The 24,361-nt window shown below is 57.6% G+C and overlaps 2 protein-coding genes, 1 long non-coding RNA gene, 1 other non-coding gene and 1 pseudogene across 5 annotated transcripts; 1 reads left to right on the forward strand and 4 right to left on the reverse strand.

Annotated features, from left to right (window-relative positions):
• Positions 1-3,024: 3,024 nt before the first annotated feature.
• LOC112863994 (U5 spliceosomal RNA) lies at positions 3,025-3,130 on the reverse strand (annotated as a pseudogene).
• Positions 3,131-6,467: 3,337 nt separating this feature from the next.
• Positions 6,468-12,930, reverse strand: NOL12 (nucleolar protein 12). Its single transcript, XM_086712318.1, has 6 exons — positions 12,794-12,930; positions 11,346-11,451; positions 10,867-10,915; positions 10,182-10,324; positions 8,596-8,693; positions 6,468-8,174 (listed from the first exon to the last, which is right to left on the reverse strand). The coding sequence occupies exons 1-6, from the start codon at positions 12,874-12,876 to the stop codon at positions 8,009-8,011; spliced, it is 645 nt and encodes a 214-aa protein (XP_086568444.1). The 5' UTR covers positions 12,877-12,930; the 3' UTR covers positions 6,468-8,008.
• Positions 9,363-9,494, reverse strand: LOC147578900 (small nucleolar RNA SNORA21). The gene has a single exon (XR_015254114.1). It is a non-coding gene; the product is annotated as a small nucleolar RNA SNORA21 (small nucleolar RNA).
• Positions 12,766-24,022, forward strand: LOC147578901 (uncharacterized). Of its 2 annotated transcripts, none has more exons than XR_015253314.1 (3): positions 12,766-12,880; positions 20,659-22,019; positions 22,660-24,022. It is a non-coding gene; the product is annotated as an uncharacterized LOC147578901 (long non-coding RNA). The 2 variants fall into 2 exon arrangements; XR_015253313.1 differs by lacking the exon at positions 12,766-12,880 and adding an exon at positions 19,575-19,899.
• Positions 17,522-20,933, reverse strand: LGALS1 (galectin 1). The gene is made up of 4 exons (XM_086712319.1): positions 20,797-20,933; positions 19,501-19,580; positions 18,014-18,185; positions 17,522-17,719 (listed from the first exon to the last, which is right to left on the reverse strand). Exons 1-4 carry the CDS (start codon positions 20,803-20,805, stop codon positions 17,573-17,575), a joined length of 408 nt encoding a protein of 135 aa, XP_086568445.1. The 5' UTR covers positions 20,806-20,933; the 3' UTR covers positions 17,522-17,572.
• Positions 24,023-24,361: the final 339 nt, after the last annotated feature.

Raw genomic sequence — 24,361 nt, forward strand, 5'->3', positions numbered from 1 at the left:
GGAGAATGGACTCCTGGACCTCTCCAGCGGGTCAGCCAGTCCCTCTCCGTATGCCTCGCCCCTCTCCCTTACCCCACCGGCCTCCTCTCCCCGCTCCCCTCCCCCCCCCTTCCGCAGCGCAGTACTACTGACCTCGGCTCGGGTTTCCACGCACAGGAGGTACCCGGGTGGGATGCCGGGGTCACAGCTCCTATTTTAACAATGAATCAGAACGTTGCCCGGGAGGTGGACGAAGACCACTCCCCTGCCGCTCGCGCATAGGCTCTCTCTAGGTGCCTCATTTACATAAGGGCTGTGAGATTGGACCACCCGAGGGCAAGGGGCGGGGCGGAGGCGGGCGGCGCCCAGAAGCCTCCGAGCGCGGGACCGGCCGCACGTTTAGCCCGAGCTGCTGGGTCTGGGTTCCCAGGGGGACCATCAGAGGGCTGGCACTTGGCGGGGCTGTCTCCCTCTGACCTCCTTCCCGTCGATGCATCCCCTCTACAGTTCCCTAGGCTGGTCTTGACCCAGATGTCGGGCTAGAAGACTTAAATTCTCTGTGCCTCACTTTTCTTATCTGTAAAATGGGAAGGGTAGTAGTACCTGTGCGGATGAAATGAAATGTCCGGGCGTTTTCAGCCTCCATCTGCTCGCTTCCACTGACGTAGAACTCACTCACAAAATGCACAACTCTCTCTTTTTTTTAGTCTTCCCCCCCTTTTAAGCTAATATTTATTTTGCACTATTTGTGCCAGCTCCTGTTCCAGAATCTTTACATTCATCAGGACACAGTAACCCAAAGGGCTAAGTACCAAGATCCTCATTTCACAGCAACTAAGGACAATTAACTTACCAGTGTCACACGGCTAGTCAGAGGCAGAGCCAAGACTAAAACCCCGGTGTGCCTGACGTCCTCTGACACCACAGAACATCTTCATTCACTAATTCACTCGGACATTCACATGTACCTGTGCTGGGCTCTGGGGAGAGGGTAACATGAATAAAACGTGCCTCCTTCTGAGATGAGAAGCCTGTTGACCTGTGGAAGAGATAGCCCCTGAACTAGGGCATCCTGACCCAGGATGGAATGGGTGAAAACATAGTTTAGTAACAAGGATCACGAGTTTTCAGCTTGATCCCCATTACTACGAGCAACACAGAGAGCAGGGAGACCGATGGTCAATATCCGACTCTAGCGACTCTTGGCTGTGTGCTCTTGAGAAAGTTACTTGACCACTCTGAGCCTGGGGTGGGTTAGACATCTGGTGTGAGTTTGAAGCTCAGGACAGGGCCCCGGGGTCTTTAGCCCCCCTCCACCACCAAACAATAAAACCTGGAGCTAACTCATGGTTGGTCGCACTCCTGACAATTCAATTCACGAAATAACTCAACGGAGCTCCTACCTTGTAGGTAGGCGGTGCTGAGGATACTTAGCAAAGAAAAGATTGAATCTTCTGCTTTCTTGGTGCTTTACACTGCAGTGGAGAGCAACAGACCCCAAACAAGATAGATAAACAATATATGGAGTATGTGGGCTGGTGAGAGGTGCTAAGGAGAAAAATGAAGCCGGGAAGGGGCTGGTGTGGGAGGGCATTACATTTGAAATAAGGTGGTCAGGAAAGCCTCGCTGACCTGTGACATCTGAGCAAAGGCCTGGAAAAGAGAGAGTGAGCCTGCAGGCCCTGGGGAAGAACAGACTGGCTGAGGGGACAGAGTGTGGAGGCTGGAGTAGAGAGTAGAGCGAGGGAGGGAGGAGGGGAAAAGTCCTGGGGCAGGACGGGTTTGTCCTGAGCGCCCTCCCTAGCTCTGGAACTGCCTGGCTGGGCCCCTGGAGGGCAGGAGAAGATGGTAGGAGGGTGGGCAGAAGCCAGGGTCCTGAAGGAGAGATAACTGGACAGGAGGCGGGAGGAGGAGGCCAGGGAACCCCGGGGACTCTTGAAAGAAGCCCCACTCTTGGAGGGGACCGTGGCTCTAAGAGTGATTGAGGCGCAAAGCGGGGCTTTTAATCATCTAAGTAGTAACAGCCCCTCCTTTTCCCAAGGGGGCAAAGCTGACCTGTGTGCATACATGATGGGGTTTCTCCCAGCCCCTCCCTGTGATGAGAAGGGCAGCTGTCACCATCCCCATTTCATAGGAGTGAAACTCAAGGCTGAAGCGGCTTAAGCAAGTTGCCCAAAGCCACTCAGTTACTTGATGACAGAGCCTGGTCTAAAAAACACAGTCCCAGAGTCCTGTGGGATGTCTCAGATGGCTCAGGGTTAAGGGCGCAATGGCAGCCAGGGCAGCACTCGTCCCCACTGTCACCATTATATCTCAGCCTCACACCCCCCTTTCTGCTCCCTGAAGAGTCTGTGCCTGCTTGTCTCTGTCTTTGCTCATGCTGTTCCCTGTGGCTGGGATCCGCTCTCCCAGGGGGCTGGGGTAGCTGAACCACTGCTGACATTACTAGACCCACTCCACCCCTCTGACCCTGACCTTGGCTTCCTCCCACTCCTGTGGGAATGGTCATCCCAACCTCGGAGGATCATGTGCTCCGGGCAGGCGCGGTAGTGATGCAGGGGGCGTGGCCCGGTAGAGCAGAAGCAGGAAGGCTGCAGTCTCTAATGGGGTCATCAGGGCTGGCTCCAGCCCATGGCCACCTGGGAAGTGGTGATCAGGGCGGCCGGGCTCACTTTTCTCTTTTCTTTTTTTTTAATTAAAATTTTTAAACTTTTTTTTAATGTTTATTTTTGAGAGAGAGAGAGAGAGAGAAAGTGAGTGGGGAAGGGGCAGAGAGAGAGGGAGACACAGAATCCGAGCAGGCTCCGAGCTGTCAGCCCAGAGCCTGATGTGGGGTTTGAACTCATGGACCACGAGATCATGACCTGAGCCAAAATCAGACGCTTAAGCGACTGAGCCACCCAGGCTCCTGCCCACCACCCCCCCCTTTTTTTTTTTAAATTGCAGCCAGGCTTACTTTTACTGAAGAAGCCAGAAACCTGAACTTCTGCATGAAATCTCAACATCTTAAAATATGGCTAAGTCAAATTGTTTTGGTTTTGGTTTGGTTTTTGCCTCAAAAAATTGGATAAACACTCAGACTTGTTCCTCTTCACAGAGATCTTTAGTCAAGGGCAAAAGACTTCTAGGATCTGAAGAAAAACCAGAGTATAAGTCAAATTGTTTGTTTCTTTAAGTCAAATTGTTTTTAAATACTCTGTGAGTCAGACCAAGCTAATATGCAGTGTTCCTGAACTGGTAAATCACAGATAGATTTTCCTTTAAGTGTATTTATTTTGAGAAAGAGAGGGCGGGGGGTGGGGGTAGGGGGGAACAAGTGGGGGAGGGGCACAGAGAGAGGGGAACAGAGAGTCCAAAGGGGTTCTATGCTGACCACACAGACCCTGATGTGGGGCTCAAACTCAGGAACCACGAGACCATGACCTGAAGTCAGACGTTTAACCAACTGAGCCTCCCGGGCACCCCTCACAGATAGGTTTTTTATTCCCTTAGTGATAGTTGAAATAGCACCCCCTCCAGGAAGCCCTCCCTGCTTCCCCGGCCTTAAGAAAAGGGCTCACTGTGCTGAGCTGAGATCTCATACAAGACTCACATGGCTCCTAGGGTGTCTTTCGTGTTGTGGACCATGTGAGTGCGCCCCTGGAAGGGAAGACTCGGCTTGTTCAGCCAATGGGTCAGTATTTGTGTCTGTATCGAGAGTATGACTTGCTTCATGAGGGGGCCACCTCAGTGTGCCTCAACTGCAAAATGGGCTTAATGGCATTGCCTAGACCGTGGGGTTACTGTGAGAGCTCAGTGAGTGAAACGAGGTAGAGTGGCTGGTATACAGTGAGTGTTCAATAAATGCTACCAATCTCTCTCCTCCAGTCTTCTCCATTCGGTCCCCACAGCTATAGCTTGTGAGCCACGAGTCGACCGTGGGCAGGGACTGCCCTCTCCTGCTCACCAGTGGATCCCCAGTGGCTGGGACTTCTTAGCGCTCAGTAAATGCTTGGGGAAGGAGTGAATGGACACCTGCCTGAGAGGAGGGCCTCCCTGCCTCTCACGGAATGACAACAGGGTCCTGGAGCCCCCAGTACTCCCAGTGCACCATCCACGCTGCCACTGGGCGGAGGGGGGATGTCTCTAAAACAGTCACTGACCCCGACTTTCCCCTGCCAACCCCACAACCCCACCTCAGGGGGTCCCAGTGTCCACAAGCTAAGGGTCCAGATCGTTAGCTCAGTATCTGAGGCCCTTCAGGGGCTCCCTGGCTGCCCCCCACCTGCCAGCTCATCCCCTCCCGCAGCCGCCTGGCCAATCCAAATCGTCCCTCAAGATTCAGGTCAAGGGTCACCTGTCTCTGCTCTGTGCCCCTCTGGGCCCTCTAATACTTCGCTGAACCTCTGGGCTCCAGAGGGACTCCCATGTGTCTGCCCCCTCCCTGGGATGCAGGGACTTGTCTTCTTAGCCATGACGTGTAACCTCTGACATTATGTACCTGGAGACTCAGTTTTCTCACCTGTCAAATGGAGCTAATATCCGCTCACAGTGCTGTTCTGAGTTAATAATGTAACCGTCTGACACAAGAGAAGGGCTTGATAAATTGCTTTCCCAGCCTCTTTGTTTTTTGGTTGTTGTTTGGCAATCCTGCTGACTAGGGTGCAAGGGAGAGGGCAAAGTTCATTGGACGGGGAAGGTTTGTTTCACCCGGGCCCCAGGAGAGATGGATGTGGTGATGGGAAGGAGGAAAACAGATTCAGAAACTTGCAGACAGGCAAACAGAAACTTGCAAACTGGGGCCAGAAAATTCTAGAACAGACTGTTTCAAGAGTTACTGGGAGCACCTGTGGGGAGGGGGAATTCGGTCCCATGTGATGCAGCCAGGATTGGTTGAGGACCCACAGTGAGAGGGGCCCTGGGCCAGAAGGAGAAACATAGCAATTACGGACACAACTTCTCACTAGGGGGCTCATGGTCAGCCTGCGAGGGGGTTGGGAGACAGACATAACCAGGTTACAATATGTTCAGTGTTTGAAAGGAGGCAACACCAAGTGTCACTGCAGCCCACGTGGGAAAAGGATTAATTCCCGGGTCTGGAGGAGGGGTCAGGGAAGGCTTCCCCGAGGAGGTGGCTCAGAACAGAGCAAGAGAGGCTGTGAGCAGTCCGTGAACTTCTAAAGGGCGCCTACCACATCTGGAAGAGGCAGATGTCGGCTCAAAACCCGGAGGACGTTTGTCACGCGGGACCTGCTCACAACTGAACAAGGCAGTGAGGTCTTCAGCTCAGAAGCTGGGAAGCCCCTGCCGGAGCCATTGACAGTCCAACCCGGGGGCTTCGAGCCTCTGGAGAGGATGAGAGCAGAGGTCTCCCCCGCCCGGAACCGTCTCCTCCGTGGTTGCCCCCCAGGCAGGTAGCTCCGCCAGGCCTGCCCACACGTCCCCCTGGGGAGGGCTCAACCACCCCAAAGCACAACCTACCGGGAGAGCCTGTCCTCTGCTGAGCGGATCGCCTTGCTCCTCCTAGCCCTGGCCTGACACGTCGGGGAAGCTCAGTGCAGTTGCCCAGGAACAGAAAAGCGTCTGCTGTGGCTCTAGTTCCATACGGTTGGATCCCCTCCCGACAGCCCTTTCCTCGTATGTTCAGCTCCCGGGGGAGACCCCACTGCTTGTACCCCAATACCGACTCTCCCCGTAGTAGCACAAGCCTCAATTCTTATTTGGGAACATGGTTCTCCAGAACGGACCACAGTCCGCTCTCTTCCTCCTGCCCCATCTTTGACTTCTGCTGGACTAATGGCACTTGACAGGGGTCAAAGGTTCTTACAAGGAGGAGGGGCATGCTCCTCAATCCGTCCTCCCACCTGCTGGCCGAAAGGCAGGTGTGATGGCTGAGGCTCAAGCAGCCATCTTGGACCACGAGGTGGAAGCCAGGTGTTAAAAACTGCACAAAACAGGGGCACCTGGGGGGCTTAGTCGGTTGAGCGTCCGACTTCGGCTCAGGTCATGATCTCGCGGTTCATGAGTTCGAGCCCCGCGTCGGGCTCTGTGCTGGCAGGTTGGAGCCTGGAGCCTGCTTCGGATTCTGTGTCTCCCTCTCTCTCTGCTCCTCCCCCACTTGTGCTCTGTCTCTCAAAAATAAATAAACATTAAAAAAAAAAATAGCACAAAAGGCTAAAAAGTCTGCCATCCCAGCCCCCCGGCTCCAGGCTAGTTACTTCCCTGGTAAGCTCCTCTCAAGTAAGCCAGTTATTTTTAAATTTTGTTCCATATTATACGCAGCTAAACCCAATCCTTCTTTATAAAGCTCCCGGAAGCCCCAAGCCCAGGAGGCCTACACAATGGGACGGCGGCAAGAGGAAAGAATCCAGGTGGAGGCTTGAGGGGCTCCGGGGAGAAAAGACAAGTTCTCCAGAGGGTTCTGATTCCACCACTTCTGGTCCCAAGACTGGCAAAATCGCTGACTCAGTTTCCTCGGTCTGCTGGAGGAACTGATGTCACACACAGGAGAGAGTGGCTGAGAATTTAATACTTGTAAATGGCACAAACTGTAGATGTGGGTGGTGAGCGACCCCGTGTCTCTGGGGATGGGAGACGAGACGTGGGTCAGATGTCTCAGCGGCAGCCGTAGGCACACTGCAGGTGCACCTGGGAAGCGGCTCCTTTCAGCCCCAGGGCAGCCCTAAGAGGTAGGTGTCTTGCCATCTTACGCACGGCGCCAGACCCAGAGAGGTCAGCACGGCGAGGCTCACACGGAGGCTAAGGGGCCGAGCCAGGATCTGAACCCGAGCCCTGCTGTGTGCACGAATCCCTCGGACCCGGGGTGTTGTTCTGCTCCCGGAGGCCTGTGAGGGCCAGGCTCACGCTCGCTGCCCTGGGTTGAGCGCTAGAACCACCTGGAGAGCTTGCCGGCGGGCCCCACCCTCTGCCCAGGGTGGAGTCGGCCGGGTGGAGGGAGTCACCCCACCCCCGAGAACCGGGAGGCAGCAGAGAGAGCAGGTGGAAGGGGCTGAAGAGCCAGGTCACAGGTCCTGTGCTCCGGGCCAGAATCCCAGGAGCCAGCGAGGGGCAGAGGGTGGTGGCGGCTCACGGGGTTCCTCGACAGGTGCTCCGGCAGTCCTCACCGTACATCTATCTACCTGCTGCAGGCAGGATTCCACCCTGCTCGGTCAGGGGACGTTGGGGGGGGAGGGGGGGGGGTCAGGCGGCTCACTCACAAGCGGGGACAAGGAAGGGACGAGGGAGCGTGAAAACCCGGCAGCCTTGCAGAACACCCGCTGGCCTCCTGAGGGGTCTGCCTGGGAACCACCACGCTTTCGAGTGAGTCGAGACACATTCTCTTTAAAAGGGGTTAATCACGCCTTGGTCGGTGTCTCTCCGCGAGCTGCTGGAAGCCTGGGGAGGATGCCCAAGTTTGGGGGTGGGGAATGCTCTGGAACTCATCTGCTTCCAGCACTTCGATTTCAGCTGAGGGGACCAAGGAGGCCTCAGAGAAGGGACGGACCCACAGCCTCAGCCAGTAACGGGCAGAGGCTGGCAACGCTCAACCACCTGCCTCGGCAGCCCGCTTCACAGAGCAGCAGGACGACTCAGGACCCTAGCAGTGGTTATGCTGGCCTGGAGCCCGGGTGAGGGGGCCCAGACCCAACACGACCTTTTGACCCCCACGGGGAAGACTGCTGGACGGTGAGGACGGATCCACTTCCCCGACAGGTTCCACCCCCTCAGAAGCCTGCCCTGGGCACGTGGCACCAGGGTCAGAGACAAACAGACCACAGGGGCACTTAGCTTCACAAATCCGAGGATGGCTCAGTGGGAAGCCTTCCCACTAAGGCAGATGCCCCCGACTTGGCTCTGAAGCCTCCTCCTGAGGGAAGCCAGCTCTCAGCTGCCTGCCCCCTTCCAGCATCCAAGCTCTGGGCCACAGAGGAACTGCCTCCCAAGCCGGGGCCGCAGAGTCACCCCCGCAGTGCTGGGTTCCTGGGACCGCCAAGCGGAGACAGGACGGCCCCTGACAGCCCAGGCTGGGGTGTGGCCTGGTTCTCGGGGCTCACTCTCCGCTGTGCCGGGCTTTGCCCGTCAGCCGGCGGCGCTGGGTCTTGCTCGTACGGGTGGCACTCGGGGGCTTCTTGGTGGAGTCTTGGGCCCGTCGGGGATGTTTCCTCTTGCCCTTTTTGCGACTGTGTGCATGCAGCGAAGCCGTGAGAGCGGAGATCCTGTAGGAGGGTGCAAGGCTGGTGAGGCTGGGAACAAGGCATGGGTGGGAGGCTGGGTGGCGGGGTGACTGATTGCCTGGCTCACGGAGGACGTCGGAACAGGCCTTGAGTGCCGGGAGAACCACACGCATGCCAAAGGCAGCCGGCTCTGACCCCAGAGGCCCTGCCAGCTCCTCAGCTCATGAAAAGGCCTTTACCCCAGGCACCGAAGGCACCCAGGGCTGGCCATTCTCAAGGAGTGGAGGTGGGGGACAGTAAGGAGGGAGGGACTCCTCAACAGGCAAAGCAGAGCGGCTGCTCCAGGCTCCACACCTGCCCCGTGCCCCCCGCCACAGGCCAGCGAGAGGTGACTCCACAGGCCCGGCCACCACTGTCAGCCATGAGGGAGCAGTGTCATAGGGGAGGACAGGCCAGGGCTCACCGCTGGGACAGGAGGGGATCTCTGGACTTCCGGGGTAAGGCTCTGGTCAGCTTCTCCGTGGATGACGCCTCTTCCTCGGACCCGTGCCCGGCCGCTTGCTAAAGAAGCACAGGACAAGGACTGTCACACAGAGTGGCAGGTCGGGAAGCCTGACCCCGAGCAGTCACGGCTATGTCACGTGAGGGCATGGCCTGCCGCTTTGAGGCCTGGCTCGGGGGCTCGGAGAAGGCCGCGGGTGGAAAAGCCACGTGTGCCCCCAAAGCGGGGATCACACGGGGAAAAGCTGTGTCTCAGAGCCTCACCCCCAGTTTTCGAGTTCTTCCACCTGTGAACGTCTGACCGTCCACCGTAAGCGGAGGCCGGGAGGACTGTGCGGAAGAATGAGCACAAAACAGAAGGTGAGGGCGAGACCACTAAGGGCGTGACAAGGCAGCAGCTCAGGACTTAAGGACACGTGAACCCGTGACAGGAAGTGTGGTTTGCCTCGTAACCATGTACGTACAGGTATTTCCGTGAAAGGCCCACACAGCCAGGCAGACACAACTTCAGCCGGAAACAAACATTTCAGATGACACTTAACTGGGAGGCTTTTTGATGTTTTCAATGACGTTCTGTTCTCTTTCCTTTTCTTTAATTGTTCACTTGTATTTTATTTGTCGAGAGCTGAGGCCGGTCCGTCCGCGTAGCATTTCCTTCCTTGTCACTTCCCAAGCCTCTCCCTTCGCTCACACCCCCAGCAGTCGGTGCCCCCGCCCCCGAGGCGAACAGCTTGTGACACCACCAACAGAAGCGGAACACGACACGCTGCCGCTTCACCCAAAAGCAGCATTTTCAGTCCGCCCTTTAGTGACGGCTCGGTGCGTCATTAGTCAAGGCGCGCTGAGTGCTTTTAAAAGGGGGGGGAATCCTTTTTTTTTTTTTTTAATTTTTTTTTTTTTCAACGTTTATTCATTTCTGGGACAGACAGAGACAGAGCATGAACGGGGCAGGGGCAGAGAGAGAGGGAGACACAGAATCGGAAACAGGCTCCAGGCTCTGAGCCATCAGCCCAGAGCCCGACGCGGGGCTCGAACTCACGGACCGCGAGATCGTGACCTGGCTGAAGTCGGACGCTTAACCGACTGCGCCACCCAGGCGCCCCAGGGGAATCCTTTTTTAATGTTGGTTGCAACCTGCTAACACCTCCCAGCTCAAAGCCTGACAACTTCCGTGTGACTGCTACCGTGCAGCGGAGTGACCACAATAAACGGCGATCTTAGGTGCTTCTCTCGGATTAACCGCTTTTACACTCACGGCAACCGCCACGAGACAGGCGCTATCACCAGTGACCCCCCTCCCCCCACTTACTGGGGCAGAAAGGAAAGCTGGCAAGGCAGACACCTGCCCACGCTCCCACAGCCGCTCAGGCATGGAACTGGCTTCTGGAAGCCCCAGGGTCAGGGATGTGGTCCGGGCTCTAACGAGCGCCCAGCAGGGAGAGAGCCCCCGGCATTGCAATCCCCAGGACATGGGCCAGCACTTAGCAACCCCGACAAGCCAGTCTGCACCTGGGCCCCTTCCCTCCTGGGGCCGGAAGTTACACCCACCTCGGGTGGGGGCAGTCCAAGCAGGCGGGCCCCCGAGAGGTCCAGGTCGCTGATGGTGGTCACGGTGACCGTGTGGTTGGGATGGTCATACTGCACCGACTCTGTCTTTGCTGTCACCAACCTGTCCAGTTCGTCTGCCTCCTCTGCGCAAGGTGGGCAAAGAAGCGGGTCGCAGCCTCATAGCACAAGTGACCAGATTCTAACCCCCCTCCCAGCCCTGGAGCGCAGCGGCCCCCGCTACTCTATGGGAGAGTGTCCAGGGAAGTCACCGGCTCCAGAGCCTGGCCTGTGGACAAATGTAAGTGATTCAACTCCTCCCTTGATGCTCCAGGGGGACCTCAGACCATCTGGTTCTCATCTAGGACAAACCCGATGTGACCCCAGCAGCTGCTGCTGCCCATTTCCTCTACCCCTAGTCCCTCCAGGCCTCAGAAACTGGGCTTTCTGCTAAGGAATCGCTTTCCCAAGACGTCTGTCCTCCTCGTCTCCGATCCACTCACGTTTAGACGTCCCTGAACACCACCCGTGACCCCCAGGTCACCACCAAGACGCCTAGAGCTAGGGCAGTTGGCTTCTGTGCAGCCCCCACACCTCTCCCCTTTCACCCACCAAGGGATTAAAAAAAAAAAAAAAAAGCCTAGGCCTGTTAGCTGTTCTCCAGGTCAGGGCAAAAGCTGGGACTTACCCAGAGCCTCCTCTCTCTCTGCCAGCAGCTTCAAGTACTCCTGATGGCGCTAAAGCCAAAAGGGAAGGGACAGTGAGTATGGCCTCTCCGGTCAACCCCAGGCAAGAGCACTGCTCACCTCCAGGGTGAGTGAGACCATGTGTGGCTCAGGATGAAACGCTAGGAGATTCCATCCTAAACCTTCCCCAGACCTGGGCCCACCGTGTACAAACTGCTCCCCAGGTCTGCCCACACCTCCCCTCATTCCTGAAGATACCCCTATTAAGGCTAACCAAGGCTGTAAATCCCTTGGGAGTCAGATATAGATATAGATATATATATATATATATATATATATATATATATATATTCAGATACATATATATTCAAATATATATACATTCAGATACATACATATATTCAGATATATATATATATACACATACATACACACACACACTCTCTCTCTGTCTCCCTAGTCCCCTTCCTCCCCCCTGTACCTCCTCCCGGAGTTTCTTCTGCTCCTCCTTGAGCCGATGCTTGATCTCCTCAATGGCTGCCTTCTTCCGCTCTACCTTCCGCTTATGGAAGCCGGTCAGGTACTCCCTACAGGAAAGAGGCAAGGGAGAGTCAGGAGGGGACACAAGGAAAGGAAGGCTCACTCCAGGGAGAGAAAAACCACTACCTCTGTACTGCTCCGAAAATTAACACAGGTTTAACTCACGTATTCCTCACAACTTGTAAGCAGGTACCAATTCCCAGTTTACAGATGGGGACACTGAGGCACAGAGAGGCTAGGTCACTTGCGAAAGGTCATAGAGAGTGTAAGTTTAGGACGAAGAGGGAGATGCTGCCTGTTTCCACCCACCACCCGCCAAGGCTCTCAACTTCAAGCAACAGGGCCAGTGGGGGCCCTTCTACATTGCCAAATTCCACTACCCAGGGGATTAAGCCATTTCTAGCAAGACCACTTTTAATTTTTTTTTTAACGTTTATTCATTTTTGAGAGAGACAGACAGAGTATGAATGGGGGAAGGGCAGAGAAAGAGGGAGACACAGAATCCGAAGCAGGCTCCAGGCTCGAGCTGTCAGCCCAGAACCTGACATGGGGCTCAAACTCACGAACCGTGAGCTGAAGTCGGACACTTAACCGACTGAGCCACCCAGGCGCCCCCTTAGCAAGGCCACTTTTAAGGCCACCCTCATCCAGACATCTGCAAACTTTCCACCGGACTGGCACGTTTGCCCAGGACACCTGCCCCCTGGACCCAACTGTAGGGCCTGTTGACGCCACCCTGTGTATCCTGACGATGCTCCAGCATTCCCCTCTCCTTTCTGATCTTGGCTCCTTCTCATCTCTCTAGTGCTGGCTGCACCATCCCCAAATGTTCCGGGGCCCAACACTAGGTTTTTCGCTGACCCGCTACCATATGCCAAAGTGGCACTCTGAATGGATAGCATCTGACGGACTGGACGCTGAGGCTCAGGGGTCCAACTCAGGGGTCCTGCGATCAGGCTGGCACACACACCGAAGGAGCTCAGCACACGTCTTGACGAGTGAATACGTGAACTTGAGCCACTCTCATCTCATTCACTCATCACTCATCACCAACAGCTGAGTCTACCGCGTGTGGGGCGGCTGGGCTGGGCTAGGGAGATCGAAGCCACCGCTACGAGCCGCCAGCTCCCAGCCGAAGCGCACACAGCAGGAGCAAGGTGCAAAGTGAGCAACGAGAGGGCGGGGCGGGCGGTTCCATTCCCCACGCTGGGGGCCGGCAGCGGCCGCTTCCATTCCGCAGTGGGGGTTGGTGTCGAAAGGGGGGGGGGCAACGGGCCACGCCAAGAGGGAGGGGCCGGAAGGGACCTCTGCATGAGTGGAAGCCGCCCGGGCCAGGCCGTGGCCTTGGCCGGCAGCCCGAAGGAGATCCGCTCCAGGCTTGGCACTCACCGCCGCTTTTCTTCGTCGAAGCTGAGAACGAGCCTCGGCCTCCGGTCGTCGCCATCTCGCTTCTTCTTCTTCTTGCGGCCCATAGCGGTGAGGCCTCCGGCAGCGCGCCGCCCGCACGCCTAAGACACTTCCGGGTGTACCGTTTTTACCCTCTCGGGCGCGCCGCGCACTTAGGCTCCGTAGTTCCGTTCCTCAGGCTCCGCCTTTTAAAGGGGCCGCGGGGCCGGCCTCCCCAGCCCTGCGTTTTGGGTGTTCCCCCTCCGTGATTCCTAACCCCAATCCGTCTCGTAGACTAGCAACAGTGAAAGCGAGGTTCCAGAGCCTAGCACGGTGGCCGGCATGCAGTAGGTGCTCAGTACGGAGATATTAGTAAACGGGCCAAATATTTCTGATCCTACTTTTGATTCTCATGGCAACTCGTTGGTGGTCTCCCAAGAGCACACTTCTGGTGCCAAACTATCTGGATTAGAACCCTGGTAGTCCACGTACAGCTGTGGTTCTGGACCAACTGCCTTTGCTTTGCCCCGGTTGGCCTATTTGTAAAATGTGGATAATTATAGTGACTTTGTAGGGTTATTGCAAGGCAGTGGTTTTCCAACTTTGGCTTGCGTCAGAATCCCCCAGAGGACTTGCTGAAACACAAATGGCTTTGCACCCGCTTTGAGTTCCTGATTCAGCCGGTCTAGAATGAGCCCCATAATCTGCATCGCTAACATGTTCTCAGGGGTTGCTGGTCCACGGACCACACTTTGAGAACCACGATTCTGAGGAAAGGTGAGTTATGTCACAGTGTGTGTAAGTAAGACATGCCTCGCACGTGTTTGCGACACAAGCCGTCTCCCCTGTCTGTGTGTCAGTTTCCCGCAGCGTGCCATGGGGGTGTAACAGCACATCCTCTACTGAAAATGAGGGCACGCATGTGAAGGCATTCAGTAGAACACCACCTGCAGGGGCATTTTAGAAACTAGGATTGTATGCCTGAATCCCCTATCTCAGTTCATCTGTGCTGGGTGCCGCAGACAAGCTGCTACCCTTGCTTTTAAAGACTGGCCAGTCTGGCCGGGTCACAGTGCAGGGAGAAGCACAAGAGGCTGCAGGAGGTCAGTGTTGGCTCCTCCAGTGCAGAGGGCTTCTCAGAGGAGGTGACCCCAGAACTAGCTGAGAGTAGGGACAGCGGAGGAATAAAAGGCCCTTAAGACTCCGCCCCCTTCTCCTTTGACAAGTAACGGGAGCCCAGAGAGCAAGTAAACACACGTGCGTTGAGTGCCTACTGTGTGCCAGGCACACGGAGAAGAGATGTGTTCTTTCAGCAGACGCAACGTGTCCAAGGTTACAGGGCTACTCTGTGTCCAAGCTGGGACTTGAACCTGAGTCTGTGGCCTCGTGGTCCAGCTCCCTGGGCCACTGGCCTGAGGGATCCCTCCCCCAGGAGCTCGCGTGCCCGCTCTGGAGGGCAAGATGCGGACCCTGACCGTGGGTTTTGGAAGGGGCCAGGCACACAGTGGGTACATCTCTCTGTGAATGCCGAACCCATTTCACAAGGGGGCTCTGCCTGAAGGGTTCCATGCTGGGTGCTGAGAGGAAGTTATCCTCGAACCCTGGGCACAGCAGGGGACTGCCCCAATGCTGGGGCTTCAGGGTGATGAACACTTGCCCTTCTGACTTTTTGCCCCTCAGTGGCCACACCCTAAAACACCCCTGGTACCCTCCCTCTGGGTAGAAGCATTGCCCTGGCTCCGGTGATGCCCCCAGCGATGCTGGGCTTCCTCCTGGATCCCCGGTCTCACGGCTGCTGCCTGCTGTTTACCAGGTTCCGTTGCCCCAAGCAGACTGGCTATAGATGAAAAGTGCCGCAGGACTTGATAAATCATAAACTTCCCTGGGCTCCTTCCCTCTCCACGGTCCACCCGTTCAGTCTTCCTCTGCGCTGAGGAATGTTCTCGGGGCCTCCCGTGGATTATCTCAGTTGACCTTCCCAACCTCCCTGTGACTTGTGTATAAGTAATACATGCCTCGCACGCTGCTCTCGCCCCTATTATACAGGTGAGGAAACGGAAGCTCAGGCAGGGGAAGTGCCTTGACCGAAGTGGCTCAAGTAGTAAGTGGGGTGCAGAGCCATTCCCTGACTTCTGTCCTCTCCGAACTTCCAGCCTGGCACAGAGACGGGGACCGAGGAAGGGGACAGCTGCTTCTGCAGGACCTTGTGTGGGGAGCTCTGGGTGGTTGGCTCTCCAGCCCTTGCTGCCTGCCTGCCCCTGCGGAGCTCTGGGAGACCTCGGGTCCAGAAGCTTCCAGTGCAGAGCAAAGCCTGCCACCTCAGGCAGGCACCGTTACTCCACACTTCCCAGGGCATTTCAGGTCCCCTTGCCCCAGGAGAGGAGACAAGGGCCTAGTACCCCACCCAGACTCCAAAACTTGAGAGCCCTTTATGACAGCTCATGGTCTAAAACACCTACCCCACTTTGGATGGGTTTCTCCTTTGAAATCATTTTTGTGGTTACTGAGCACCTACTGGGTGCCGGGCACCATGCATTTCTCTACATTATTTCAGCTAATCTTTGCAACAATCCCACAGGGTGGATACGAGTATTTTTTCCAATTCGGTGATGAGGCAACCGAGGTTCAGAGAGGTCTAGCAACCGGTCCTAGGACACACAGTGATGGAGCTGGGGTTTGAACACAGGTGTGTTTGACTCTGAACCCAGTTTCCTTCCTCCAAACCCAGTGGTTTCATTCCCTATCTGCCCCAGGGCTTTCCTCTGCCCCGTTGTAGTGCCTCCCAGACCTGGTGTATTGTGGGTGTTCAGCCCGCCTAAGGGAGCATCAGTGGGGCTGAACCCCGAGGCCCGGGAAAAGACAGTCCAAGAGACACTTTCTCCATTGCCCAGCAGAGGGCGCCCCACCACAGCCAGACTTCCAAAGCCGTTTCCCTTCAGGCGGCCACTCGGGTGCCCCAGGAGAGCCTGGAGATGGGGTGTGGCGCATGGCAGACCCCAGCGTGTGCACTCCATCCTCCTGGGGCCGTCTTATAGGGATGTTCTCCCTAGGGGACCCACTGAGATGGGAATCAGCCACCCAAAAGGGCTCAGGTGCAAATACTGACTCCCATTTTACAGATAGGGAAACTAAGTCTCGGGGTGGAAAAGTGCCACTGTGAGTCCCACACCCAGAGCTGCCCGGAGAATGAAATTTGCCAGCCTTTCCCCCCACCCACCACCACCACCCCCCCCCCCACACACCGCCCCGCATACACACACAGCTCAGGAGATAGTGCCCTAGGGTTTGGGGGGAGCCCACACCGAGGTTCTGAGCCTGAGTCATCCAAAACATTGGCTCGGTTCTGGGGGCTGTTTCTCAGGGAGGTAGGGGCCTGCAGCAGGGAGCAGGAAGGAAGAGGTGCTGGGAAATGGTCGGTCTGCAGGGTGGCCCGGCCACCAGCTCAGATCCCATCACTTGTGACAAGTAAGTGTGATGGGCTGGGTTAAACACCGCCCTCTGGGGTGACAGAGCCTGGAGGGTCTTGAAGACTGTCCTCTTTGGAAGCCAAGAGGAGAGACACATGAACACCTCATCTCAGGCCGAGTGAGTTCCCCGAATTCCTCTGCCCTGCAGGAGGCCTCTGGGGGCCTAGAGGCTAAGCTGCAAGTCTGCTCGGTTCTCCGCAGGGGCGGGGGTGCTGGCATGGTCCCCTCACACCCCAGTTCCTCCTCTACAGAAACAGGCCAGCAGGGGCTGCCTGGCTGGCTCAGTCAGAAGAGCATGTGACTCTTGATCTCAGGGTCATGAGTTTAAGTCTCACATTGGGGGTAGCGATTACTAAAAATAAATAAACTTAGGAAAAAGAGAAGAAAAGAAAAAAAAAAAGGCCAAGGCCCGTTGCCCAAGCCCATCTTTCCCAGAGTCGGGATGAGGGTCCTGCCCCGGGGCCACGGAACCAGAAGTTTCCAGACTAGCACCCTGGCTGCCCTTACACTCCAGCATTGGGGTATGTGGCCTGGGCCCCACAAAACTGGGATGCCTGGGGAACCCCACAGGGCTCAGCTGGGCCCGGTGCAGGCCAAGGGGTCCTGTCGTCATGCAGAAGCACTTTCCTCCCCTTCAAATTCAGGTAAGAATGTCTCGCGAGGTAGTGCAGCAGGGATGAGAAACTGCTCCCCACCTTGTGCCAGGCATTAAACTTGTCCTGCTTCACACATCATTTCATCTTCAGGACAGCCCTCCGATAGGCTCAGAGAGGTCAGTTAACATGCACGAGGCCACACAGCTCATAGCCCCCACACTCTGAACCAGATCTCTTTCTGGCCCATGAAAGCCAATGAGGGGAGCCTCAGGGATTGTTCCCTCCCCCTCCCCCTGTGCCATCAGATAACCATGGCACGGATCGGTCTGTCCAAGCCTCTTTTCCCCTGGTTTCATTTATTCGGCATCTTTTGAGCACCTACTGTGTGCTGGGGCTCACTGGGTTGGGAGCTGTTTGAGGACTGTGACTGGGTTTCACTTAGCAGACACCAGTCCCCTCTGATGCACTGAGTTCCCTGTTTGGCCCTGGAGACCCAGGGGAAGATGTCCCTGGCACTTAAGAGTGTGCACCGAGGAGGTGAATGGAATGGAAGAAAGGAGCGGAGCCTGGGGGAATTGGTGGCAACCCTCTTTCCTGCACCCTCCCCCCTCCACACACACACACACACACACACACACACACACACACACGAGGACACGAGGCTGGGCTAGGGAGAGGACAGGCAGCTGCCTTTATTAGAGGCCATGAGCCGGCTGGCTTCAGTCAAAGGCCATGCACTTGATCTTGAAGTCGCCATCGGCTGCCAGGTAGTTGATGGCCTCCAGGTTGAGGCGGTTGGGGAACTTGAATGTGTGTCCATCTGGCAGCTTGACGGTCAGGTCGGCCTGGTCGAAGGAGATGCACACCTGGCGGGGCAGAGAAGGGCAGTGAGTGGGGTGGAACCCGTGCTCGGCAGTCATAGCCGGCAGGTCCTGGGCCCTCCGAGAGCTCCTTCCTCAAGGAGCCCTAACAGCAGCCCCACTTCCTGGGCGGGGCTGCTGAGGCTGGGAGAGGGGCTGGCGCTCAACTCATTGGCCATCAGGCAGCAAGTGAGGGGAGGGAGGGGACTGGGGCAGAGGAGGGAGGGGAGGGTGGGACCTAGGTGTTTAGTCAGCATACCCAGCTCCGCCCCAGCCCACTGCCCCCAGGCCCCAGCCCACCTCTGCGGCCGTCCCAGGCTGGAAGGGGAAGGCGGACTCGCGCTGCTCCGCGCCCCAGGCCCCGGCGTCCTTGCTATTGCACACGATGGTGTTGACGTCTCCGTGCGCTTCAAAGCGAGGGTTGAAGTGCAGGCACAGGTTGTCCTTGTCTTTGCCCAGGTTCAGCACGAAGCTGGGGGGTGGGGGGGGGGTGGGCAGGGGGCATTGAGGCCTTCTCGGCCAGCAGCAGCCCCCGCAGAGTGACCAGTCGTGCCGCTCAGTGCACCATCACTGAGCGGGGAGGCAAGACACCTGGACTCTAGTTCTGGCCCTGCCACGCCCTTGCCGTGTGACCTTGAGCAAGTCCCTGGCCTTCTGTGGATTTCAGTCTCCTCATCTGCACAATGGGGGGCAGTACAGGAAGGATCGCTAAGGGTCTTGCTGTACTGACGGCCAAGGCTCTCGCTCACCGACGTTAGTGTCCCTTTGGTCAAGGATGGGGACTCCTTCCAGAAGGTGACCTCTGGGAGGGCAAGTGTCCTGTCTGGTATATCTCTGCACTCCCGGTGCCCAGCATGACGACACACAGTAGGTGCTCAATAACGATGGCGCAAATAAACACATAATAACAATAACCGGGTTCACGGGTTCCAGCCCCGCATCAGGTTCCGTGCTGACAGTGCAGAGCCTGCTTGGGATTCTCTCTCTCCCTCTCTCCCTCTCCCTCTCTCTCCTCCTCCCCACCCCACCCCACCCCCCGCTTGCATATACTGTTTCTCTCTGTCAAAATAAATAAACTTAAAAAATAATAATAATAGCAATAATACATTTGCTGAGTGGAGACAATAGCAACACCACCGGGGGTGGGGGTAAGAATGAAATGGACAATGCACGTGAAATGTACGGCTCTTTCTAACGTCCGCTGGTCATCACCAGCATCCCCGAGAGAGAGAGAGATCCAGCATCTCACCTCCTCCACACCACCACCTGCCCCCTCCGTGATAGGGTAAGACTGAAGCTCGGGCGGTTGGAGGACTGGTCCAAGGTCACATGGCTGCTGAGAAACTAGGCAGCTGGCCTCGTGAATGAATGAAGGAAGGAAGGAAGGACCGAAGGGACGAAAGGTTGAGTGAGTGAAGAGCGCGGGAAAGAAGGACCTCCGAGGGCCAAGGGCGGGGCGACATCCCCTCGTTCCCTCTCCCGGCCCCCCCCCCCCCACGGCCTTGGCTGGCTCGCGCGCACAGTGGGGGCAGGGCCAGCCAAGGTAGATGACGAGGCCGCAGCTGGTTTAGTTTAAGAGGCTCCGGCAGGGAGGGAAGGGGGCGAGTATACAGGGGGCGTCCAGACCCCGCGGAGGAAGTGACTCACTCAGAAAACGCCACCGCGGACAACCCCCCTCGCAGCCGGAGGGAGGGGCGGGGCCTGGCCGGCCACGCCCCTGCCAGACGCGGGGCCGGACCCTCGGGCTCCAAGCCGCCTGCCCCCGCCCCCCATCCGCACCCCCTCACCTCTTGGCTTCGGGGGCCACCTCGCCCCGCACTCTGAGGCACTCGCCAGGTTTGAGATTCAGGTTGCTGGCGACCAGACCCTGCAAAGACGAGACCACAACCAGCCGGGTTAGAGGACGCAGTGTCCGGGGGTGGGGCGGCGGGGTGGGGTCGTCCCCGCCCGGGATCCTCTGACCCGGCCTGCGGAAAGCCTGGGGAATCGGTAGCAAGTTCTAGAGTCTTTCTCTGTATGGTCCTGGGCAAGTGCCTGCTCCCAACCGGGTCCTTTTCCTATCTGTAACACGACTGAGGTCGTAGAAGCCAAGATCTGAAGTTTTTGCGGTTCGGCTTGAGGATTTTGGATTCAGAGTGGCTATGCTCCATCCCTTGGTTTAATAGATGGAGAGAATCTGACTCGGAGTGAGTGACACTGCGATTTGGTGGCAAAGGAAGGGGGATGGAGAGGTCCGCCCTTCGGTTGGAAAGGAAACAGCCCGGGGCTGGGCGATCCCCCACCATCCCCTTCGAGCCCCTCGGTGCAGAGAGGGGCAGGGGCTGGAGAAGAGACCCCTAAGGGGCGCAGCCAGGCCCCTCTGCAGAAGGGAGAGTGGCGCACCGGCCGGAGGACAGCAAGATTGAGCGCACAACTTAACCGGCATGAGTGGTTCCTTCTGCCAGAACCGTGAACCCTTTCCCTCGGGGCCTGTGGAAGAGGCTTGCCTCCTTCTCTCTCCCTTAGCACCCGTCTCCCAGCATGGGGAGTGGCGGGGAGGGTTACCCAGCCCCCACCCGACTAGCCTGGACAGAACCACCCTCCACCCACTAACCCAGGCAGGCGCCCTCCCGGGCAGCCTGTCTCAGATCCTGGCGACTTTGCAGAGCTCTCTGGAGCAGAGGATGACTCTGCCCTGGCCCAGCGACTGGGGACAGCTGCAGGAGGGGGAGGGGACAGGAGGCTCTTTGGGGTGGAGGAGGGGGAAAGGGACAGCGGCTCGGCGTCCTTAAAGTGCCTCCCTACCCCACCAGTTGGCCACACCCTTCTCACTCCCACTTACCAGGGAGCTGCAAAATGTCAAACCTTGGCAGAAATAACTGTGCTGTCAGATCCTGGAGGAATTCAGATAAGTCTGAAGCCAGAGAAGGCCTTTGGGGACCATGGCGCCCACCCCCATTTTACAGACGGGGCCACTGAGGCCCAGAAGAAAGAAGGCCCTTGTTCAAAGCCACACCCTGGGGACTAGAACCCAGATCATCTGCGCCTACTCTCCTCTGCCCCCACGCCATCCCTGGGCCTTGGAGCGGGGTCCCCGCACTCACGCAAGCCATGATTGAGGACGGGAGGATGTTCCTGCGGACTGCGGCACCAGCAGTCTCAAGACTCTAGGAGAGAGATGGGCCCCCGGCGCCGCTCCCACCCTTTTAACTGGACCAGACTGCGGTGAGTCCCGCCCCCCTGGGCGCCCAACCAATTGTAAGTCAGGACAGAGAAGGGGGCCCCACTGGAGGCGGAGTCAATGGAATTTTGAAGCCCTTCGGGAGCAGAGGTGACCAATCGGAGCGGTAAACCCCCTTCTTCTTTAACCACTCCCCCCGGGGTCCAGGCTCCGCCTCCCATTCTCCTTCATCCCTCCCCACCCCCCACCCAAAAAATTGTGCTGTGGCAGGGATTGGGGGAAGCCAATGGAAAATAGTTTGAGGATGAGTTAGGCACGAGAGTTGGCGGGAAGGGGGCCTAGGGCCAGCAGGCCGAGCTCCGGGGGTAGCCAGAGAAGATGGCTGAGGGGATACAGGGTCCTTCAGGGAATTAGAATTGGGGTTCTTGAGGCTGCCCTGGCAGGGACCAGGGCGTGGCCGCGCTGCAAGGCCTCTGCAGAGAGCCCAGGACCATTAACCACAAGGCCCTGGCCCCACCCGGGCCTCCCCCGGAAGCAGGGATTGTGGCTGCTGTTCAGGCTTCTCGCTAGCGCTAAAGAAAGGCTGGGCCGGGTGCCAGGCCTGACGCTGCCTCCGGGGCTCAGGCCTCAGGCCTCAGGCCTCAGTCCTCCTGAGGGGCCTGCTGGGGATCTTCCAAAAGCCCCTGCCTGACAGCCTCCTGCCTGAGAGTCAGGCCTGCGAGGCGGCCCGGGATGGGCTGAGCGGTGAAGGGTTGGGGTCCCCCCTCTGAACATCCCCCCCCTTCTGCTCTCTTCCCATCTGTCTCTCCAAGGCTAGGCACTGCCTTTTCTTTCTCTAGTCATTTAGCAGATATTTTACTGAGCATCTACTATGCGCTGGCCTGTGAGGAGTCAAAGGTGAACTCCATCCAGCCCCTGCTTTCAGGTAGCACACTGCTGGGGCCGGACCTGGCCATGAACCTGAGTAAGTAGCATGTTGCTGGCTCTAAGGGGAGTCATGAACAAGCACCGTGGTGCCGAGGAGACTGTCCAGAGTGTGAAGAAGGTGGGTTTTGAAGGACGGATGAAGAAGGAGGGCCTGGCTTTCTAGCGTGAGCAAAGGTGCAGACCGGAACAGTGAACATCTGGGCACGGCTGGAGTTTGGGGTATGTTGGGGAAAGATGGGGCATGGGGCCGGGAGGCCAACAGTACGTGGATCATGAAGGGCCTCTTTAAGGGGCTTGGCCATTGTTTTAACTGAGGGTGCTGGGGAGCCATAGAAGGTTATAGGGAAGGTGAGTATTGAGGACAGACACGAGTTACAGGGAAGATTGCTGCAGCAAGAGTTGAGGGTGGGTTGGAGGGGTGCTCACCTCATACCCAGGAGCCAGGAGGAGAGAGGGGGATGGGGAGCACTAGGCAAGGTGGGGCACTTACTCGGAGAGTTGTCATTGGGAACTCCTTCTCCGCATTGCCATCTCCCTTCTGAAATTGCCAGCACCGAAGATGTGGACCAGGAGAGACTCACATCTGGAGGCCAGGCCCTCCGCTGCCCCCCCCTCCACCCCCCCTTCCTCCGGATGACTGAAGCCCACCCCTGGCACAGGAGGAGTGGGAAGAGGGGGGGCTCATTGGGCCTCGACGCAGGCCGCCCCCTGTCTGAGCCCATCACCCCTGGGAGACCAAGCCTCCGAAACCAACCACAGCTGTTTCAGTTTTTCCTCCAGGGCCTCTCCTAAACCTCAACGCAGGGAGGGGGTGGGCGGAGCCAGCTCCGAGGCCTTTCCTGTGTGCTTCCCCTCCAAGGGCCACGGACACCCTCCGCCTGATCAAGCAATAGGGGCATGTGAGGAGTCCTGGACCGAGGAGCAGAGGTGGTTCCGGCACAGTCCTTTCCTGGCTGCGTCGCGTGGGTCTGGCTGGCTGTCCCAGCCCAGCAGGTGGGCTCCCAGGGCATCAAGAGCTGCTTCCCCCCTGCTTCCCCCAACTTGGAAGACAGGCCCAGCACCACGAAGCGTTTGCTGTTGGACGAGGGGCTGCTTTATTCTCCAGGGTCTGGCCAGCTGAGGGCTGGTAGAGAATCAGCATGGAGTGGGGAACAGGCCTCCAGAAAGGCCCCTCTGGGAGTCTGGGGAGCTGGAATCCGGTCCCAGCCCTGCCACGCCGTCCCCCAGGGCATCCTGGCAAATCAGTCTGCCCATCTGTAAACTGGGGAGGTGAAACCCTGCTCTCCTACACAAGGTTGCTACGGGGTGGAATTCATGTCTGTTGCACTAAATAGGTGATTCCCCACCCCGACCCCTCCCCCCCGCAATCTCAGAAGGTTTTAGCTTCCCTCTTGTCTCTTTCTAGGCTGAGCTTACCTTTCTGGGGTCAACACCTCTGGGAAGTCTCCCTCTTACCCCCACCTTAACCCCAACAGTCCCTGCCAGCTTATGCTGGAGCAGGGAGTCTCTCCAGATTCCAGTGTCCCCTGTAACACGGGTCATGGTTTTCCCGGGTGGGGGCAGGGACCAGGTGCACTGTGTGTGCCGAGCTCCCGCCCAGTCCTCGGGGCCTCCTAGCGATGGCACCCGCTTATCTGCCCGGCCCTGTGCCCGGCGCCTTGCTTTCATACATTATCTCATTTCATCTACACCTCCCCTCTGCCTGATGCTTGCCAGCTGGGATGTACCGCACAGGGAAGCCGCTCCGGGCCCCGAAATGAATGAAGCTGGTGTCAGAATCGGGAGAAGGGAGGCGAGTCCTAATTTGGGGGCTGCCTGGCTGTGACCGCGGCCAAGGACCTTACCCTCGCTGAACCTGTTTCCAGGCCTGGAAAGTGGGTACGTTAGCATTCACTGACTGGCTGCAGGATTACAGAGGTGATGTGTGGGGGGCTGCACATTAGTTCTCTCTTCTGCACCCTCAAGGCCAAGGCTCCCCACTAGGGGGGCTCTCTTTCTCCCTCACTGCTCTGCAGCAGAGGCAGTGAACTCTCTGGAATATTCCCCCATTCTAACAGGCAGCTCTACAGGCTGGACCTTGGCCGCTGCTGTTAGAAATGAGCTCAGCACCTCTGGACAGGGGACCCAGGCCAGCGCGGCCCTTCCCAGACCGCCGACTCCTGCCCTGTCCTGCCCGCTCCTGCCCTGCCCGTGTGAAGGCGGTCCCTCCTCCAGCCGGCAGTGGCAGGCTGCCACCATCCACACCCCTCAGCCAACCTGACTGGCCCAGCCGGGGATGGTGGAGGTGACCAGAGCAGGCTCCGAAGTCCTAGAAGTCAGAGCAGGAAACGACCCCAGAGATTCTGCACCTGATCTGCTGCCTCATTTAAGGATGGAGCAGAAGCCACCCAAAGAGACCGGCTACTTGGCCAAGGTCACACAGGGAGCTAGGGCTGAAGTGACTTCCGTCTATGGAGCCAAGGAAAGAACGTGATCCCGGGATACCTGGACCTCAAAAAGTGATCTTTTCCGGGGCGCCTGGGTGGCTCAGTCGGTTAAGCGGCCAACTTCGGCTCAGGTCA

This window comes from Puma concolor, chromosome B4 (genome assembly GCF_028749965.1).
Source record: "Puma concolor isolate L17-30 chromosome B4, mPumCon1.1.hap2, whole genome shotgun sequence".
Classification (NCBI taxonomy): domain Eukaryota; kingdom Metazoa; phylum Chordata; class Mammalia; order Carnivora; family Felidae; genus Puma; species Puma concolor.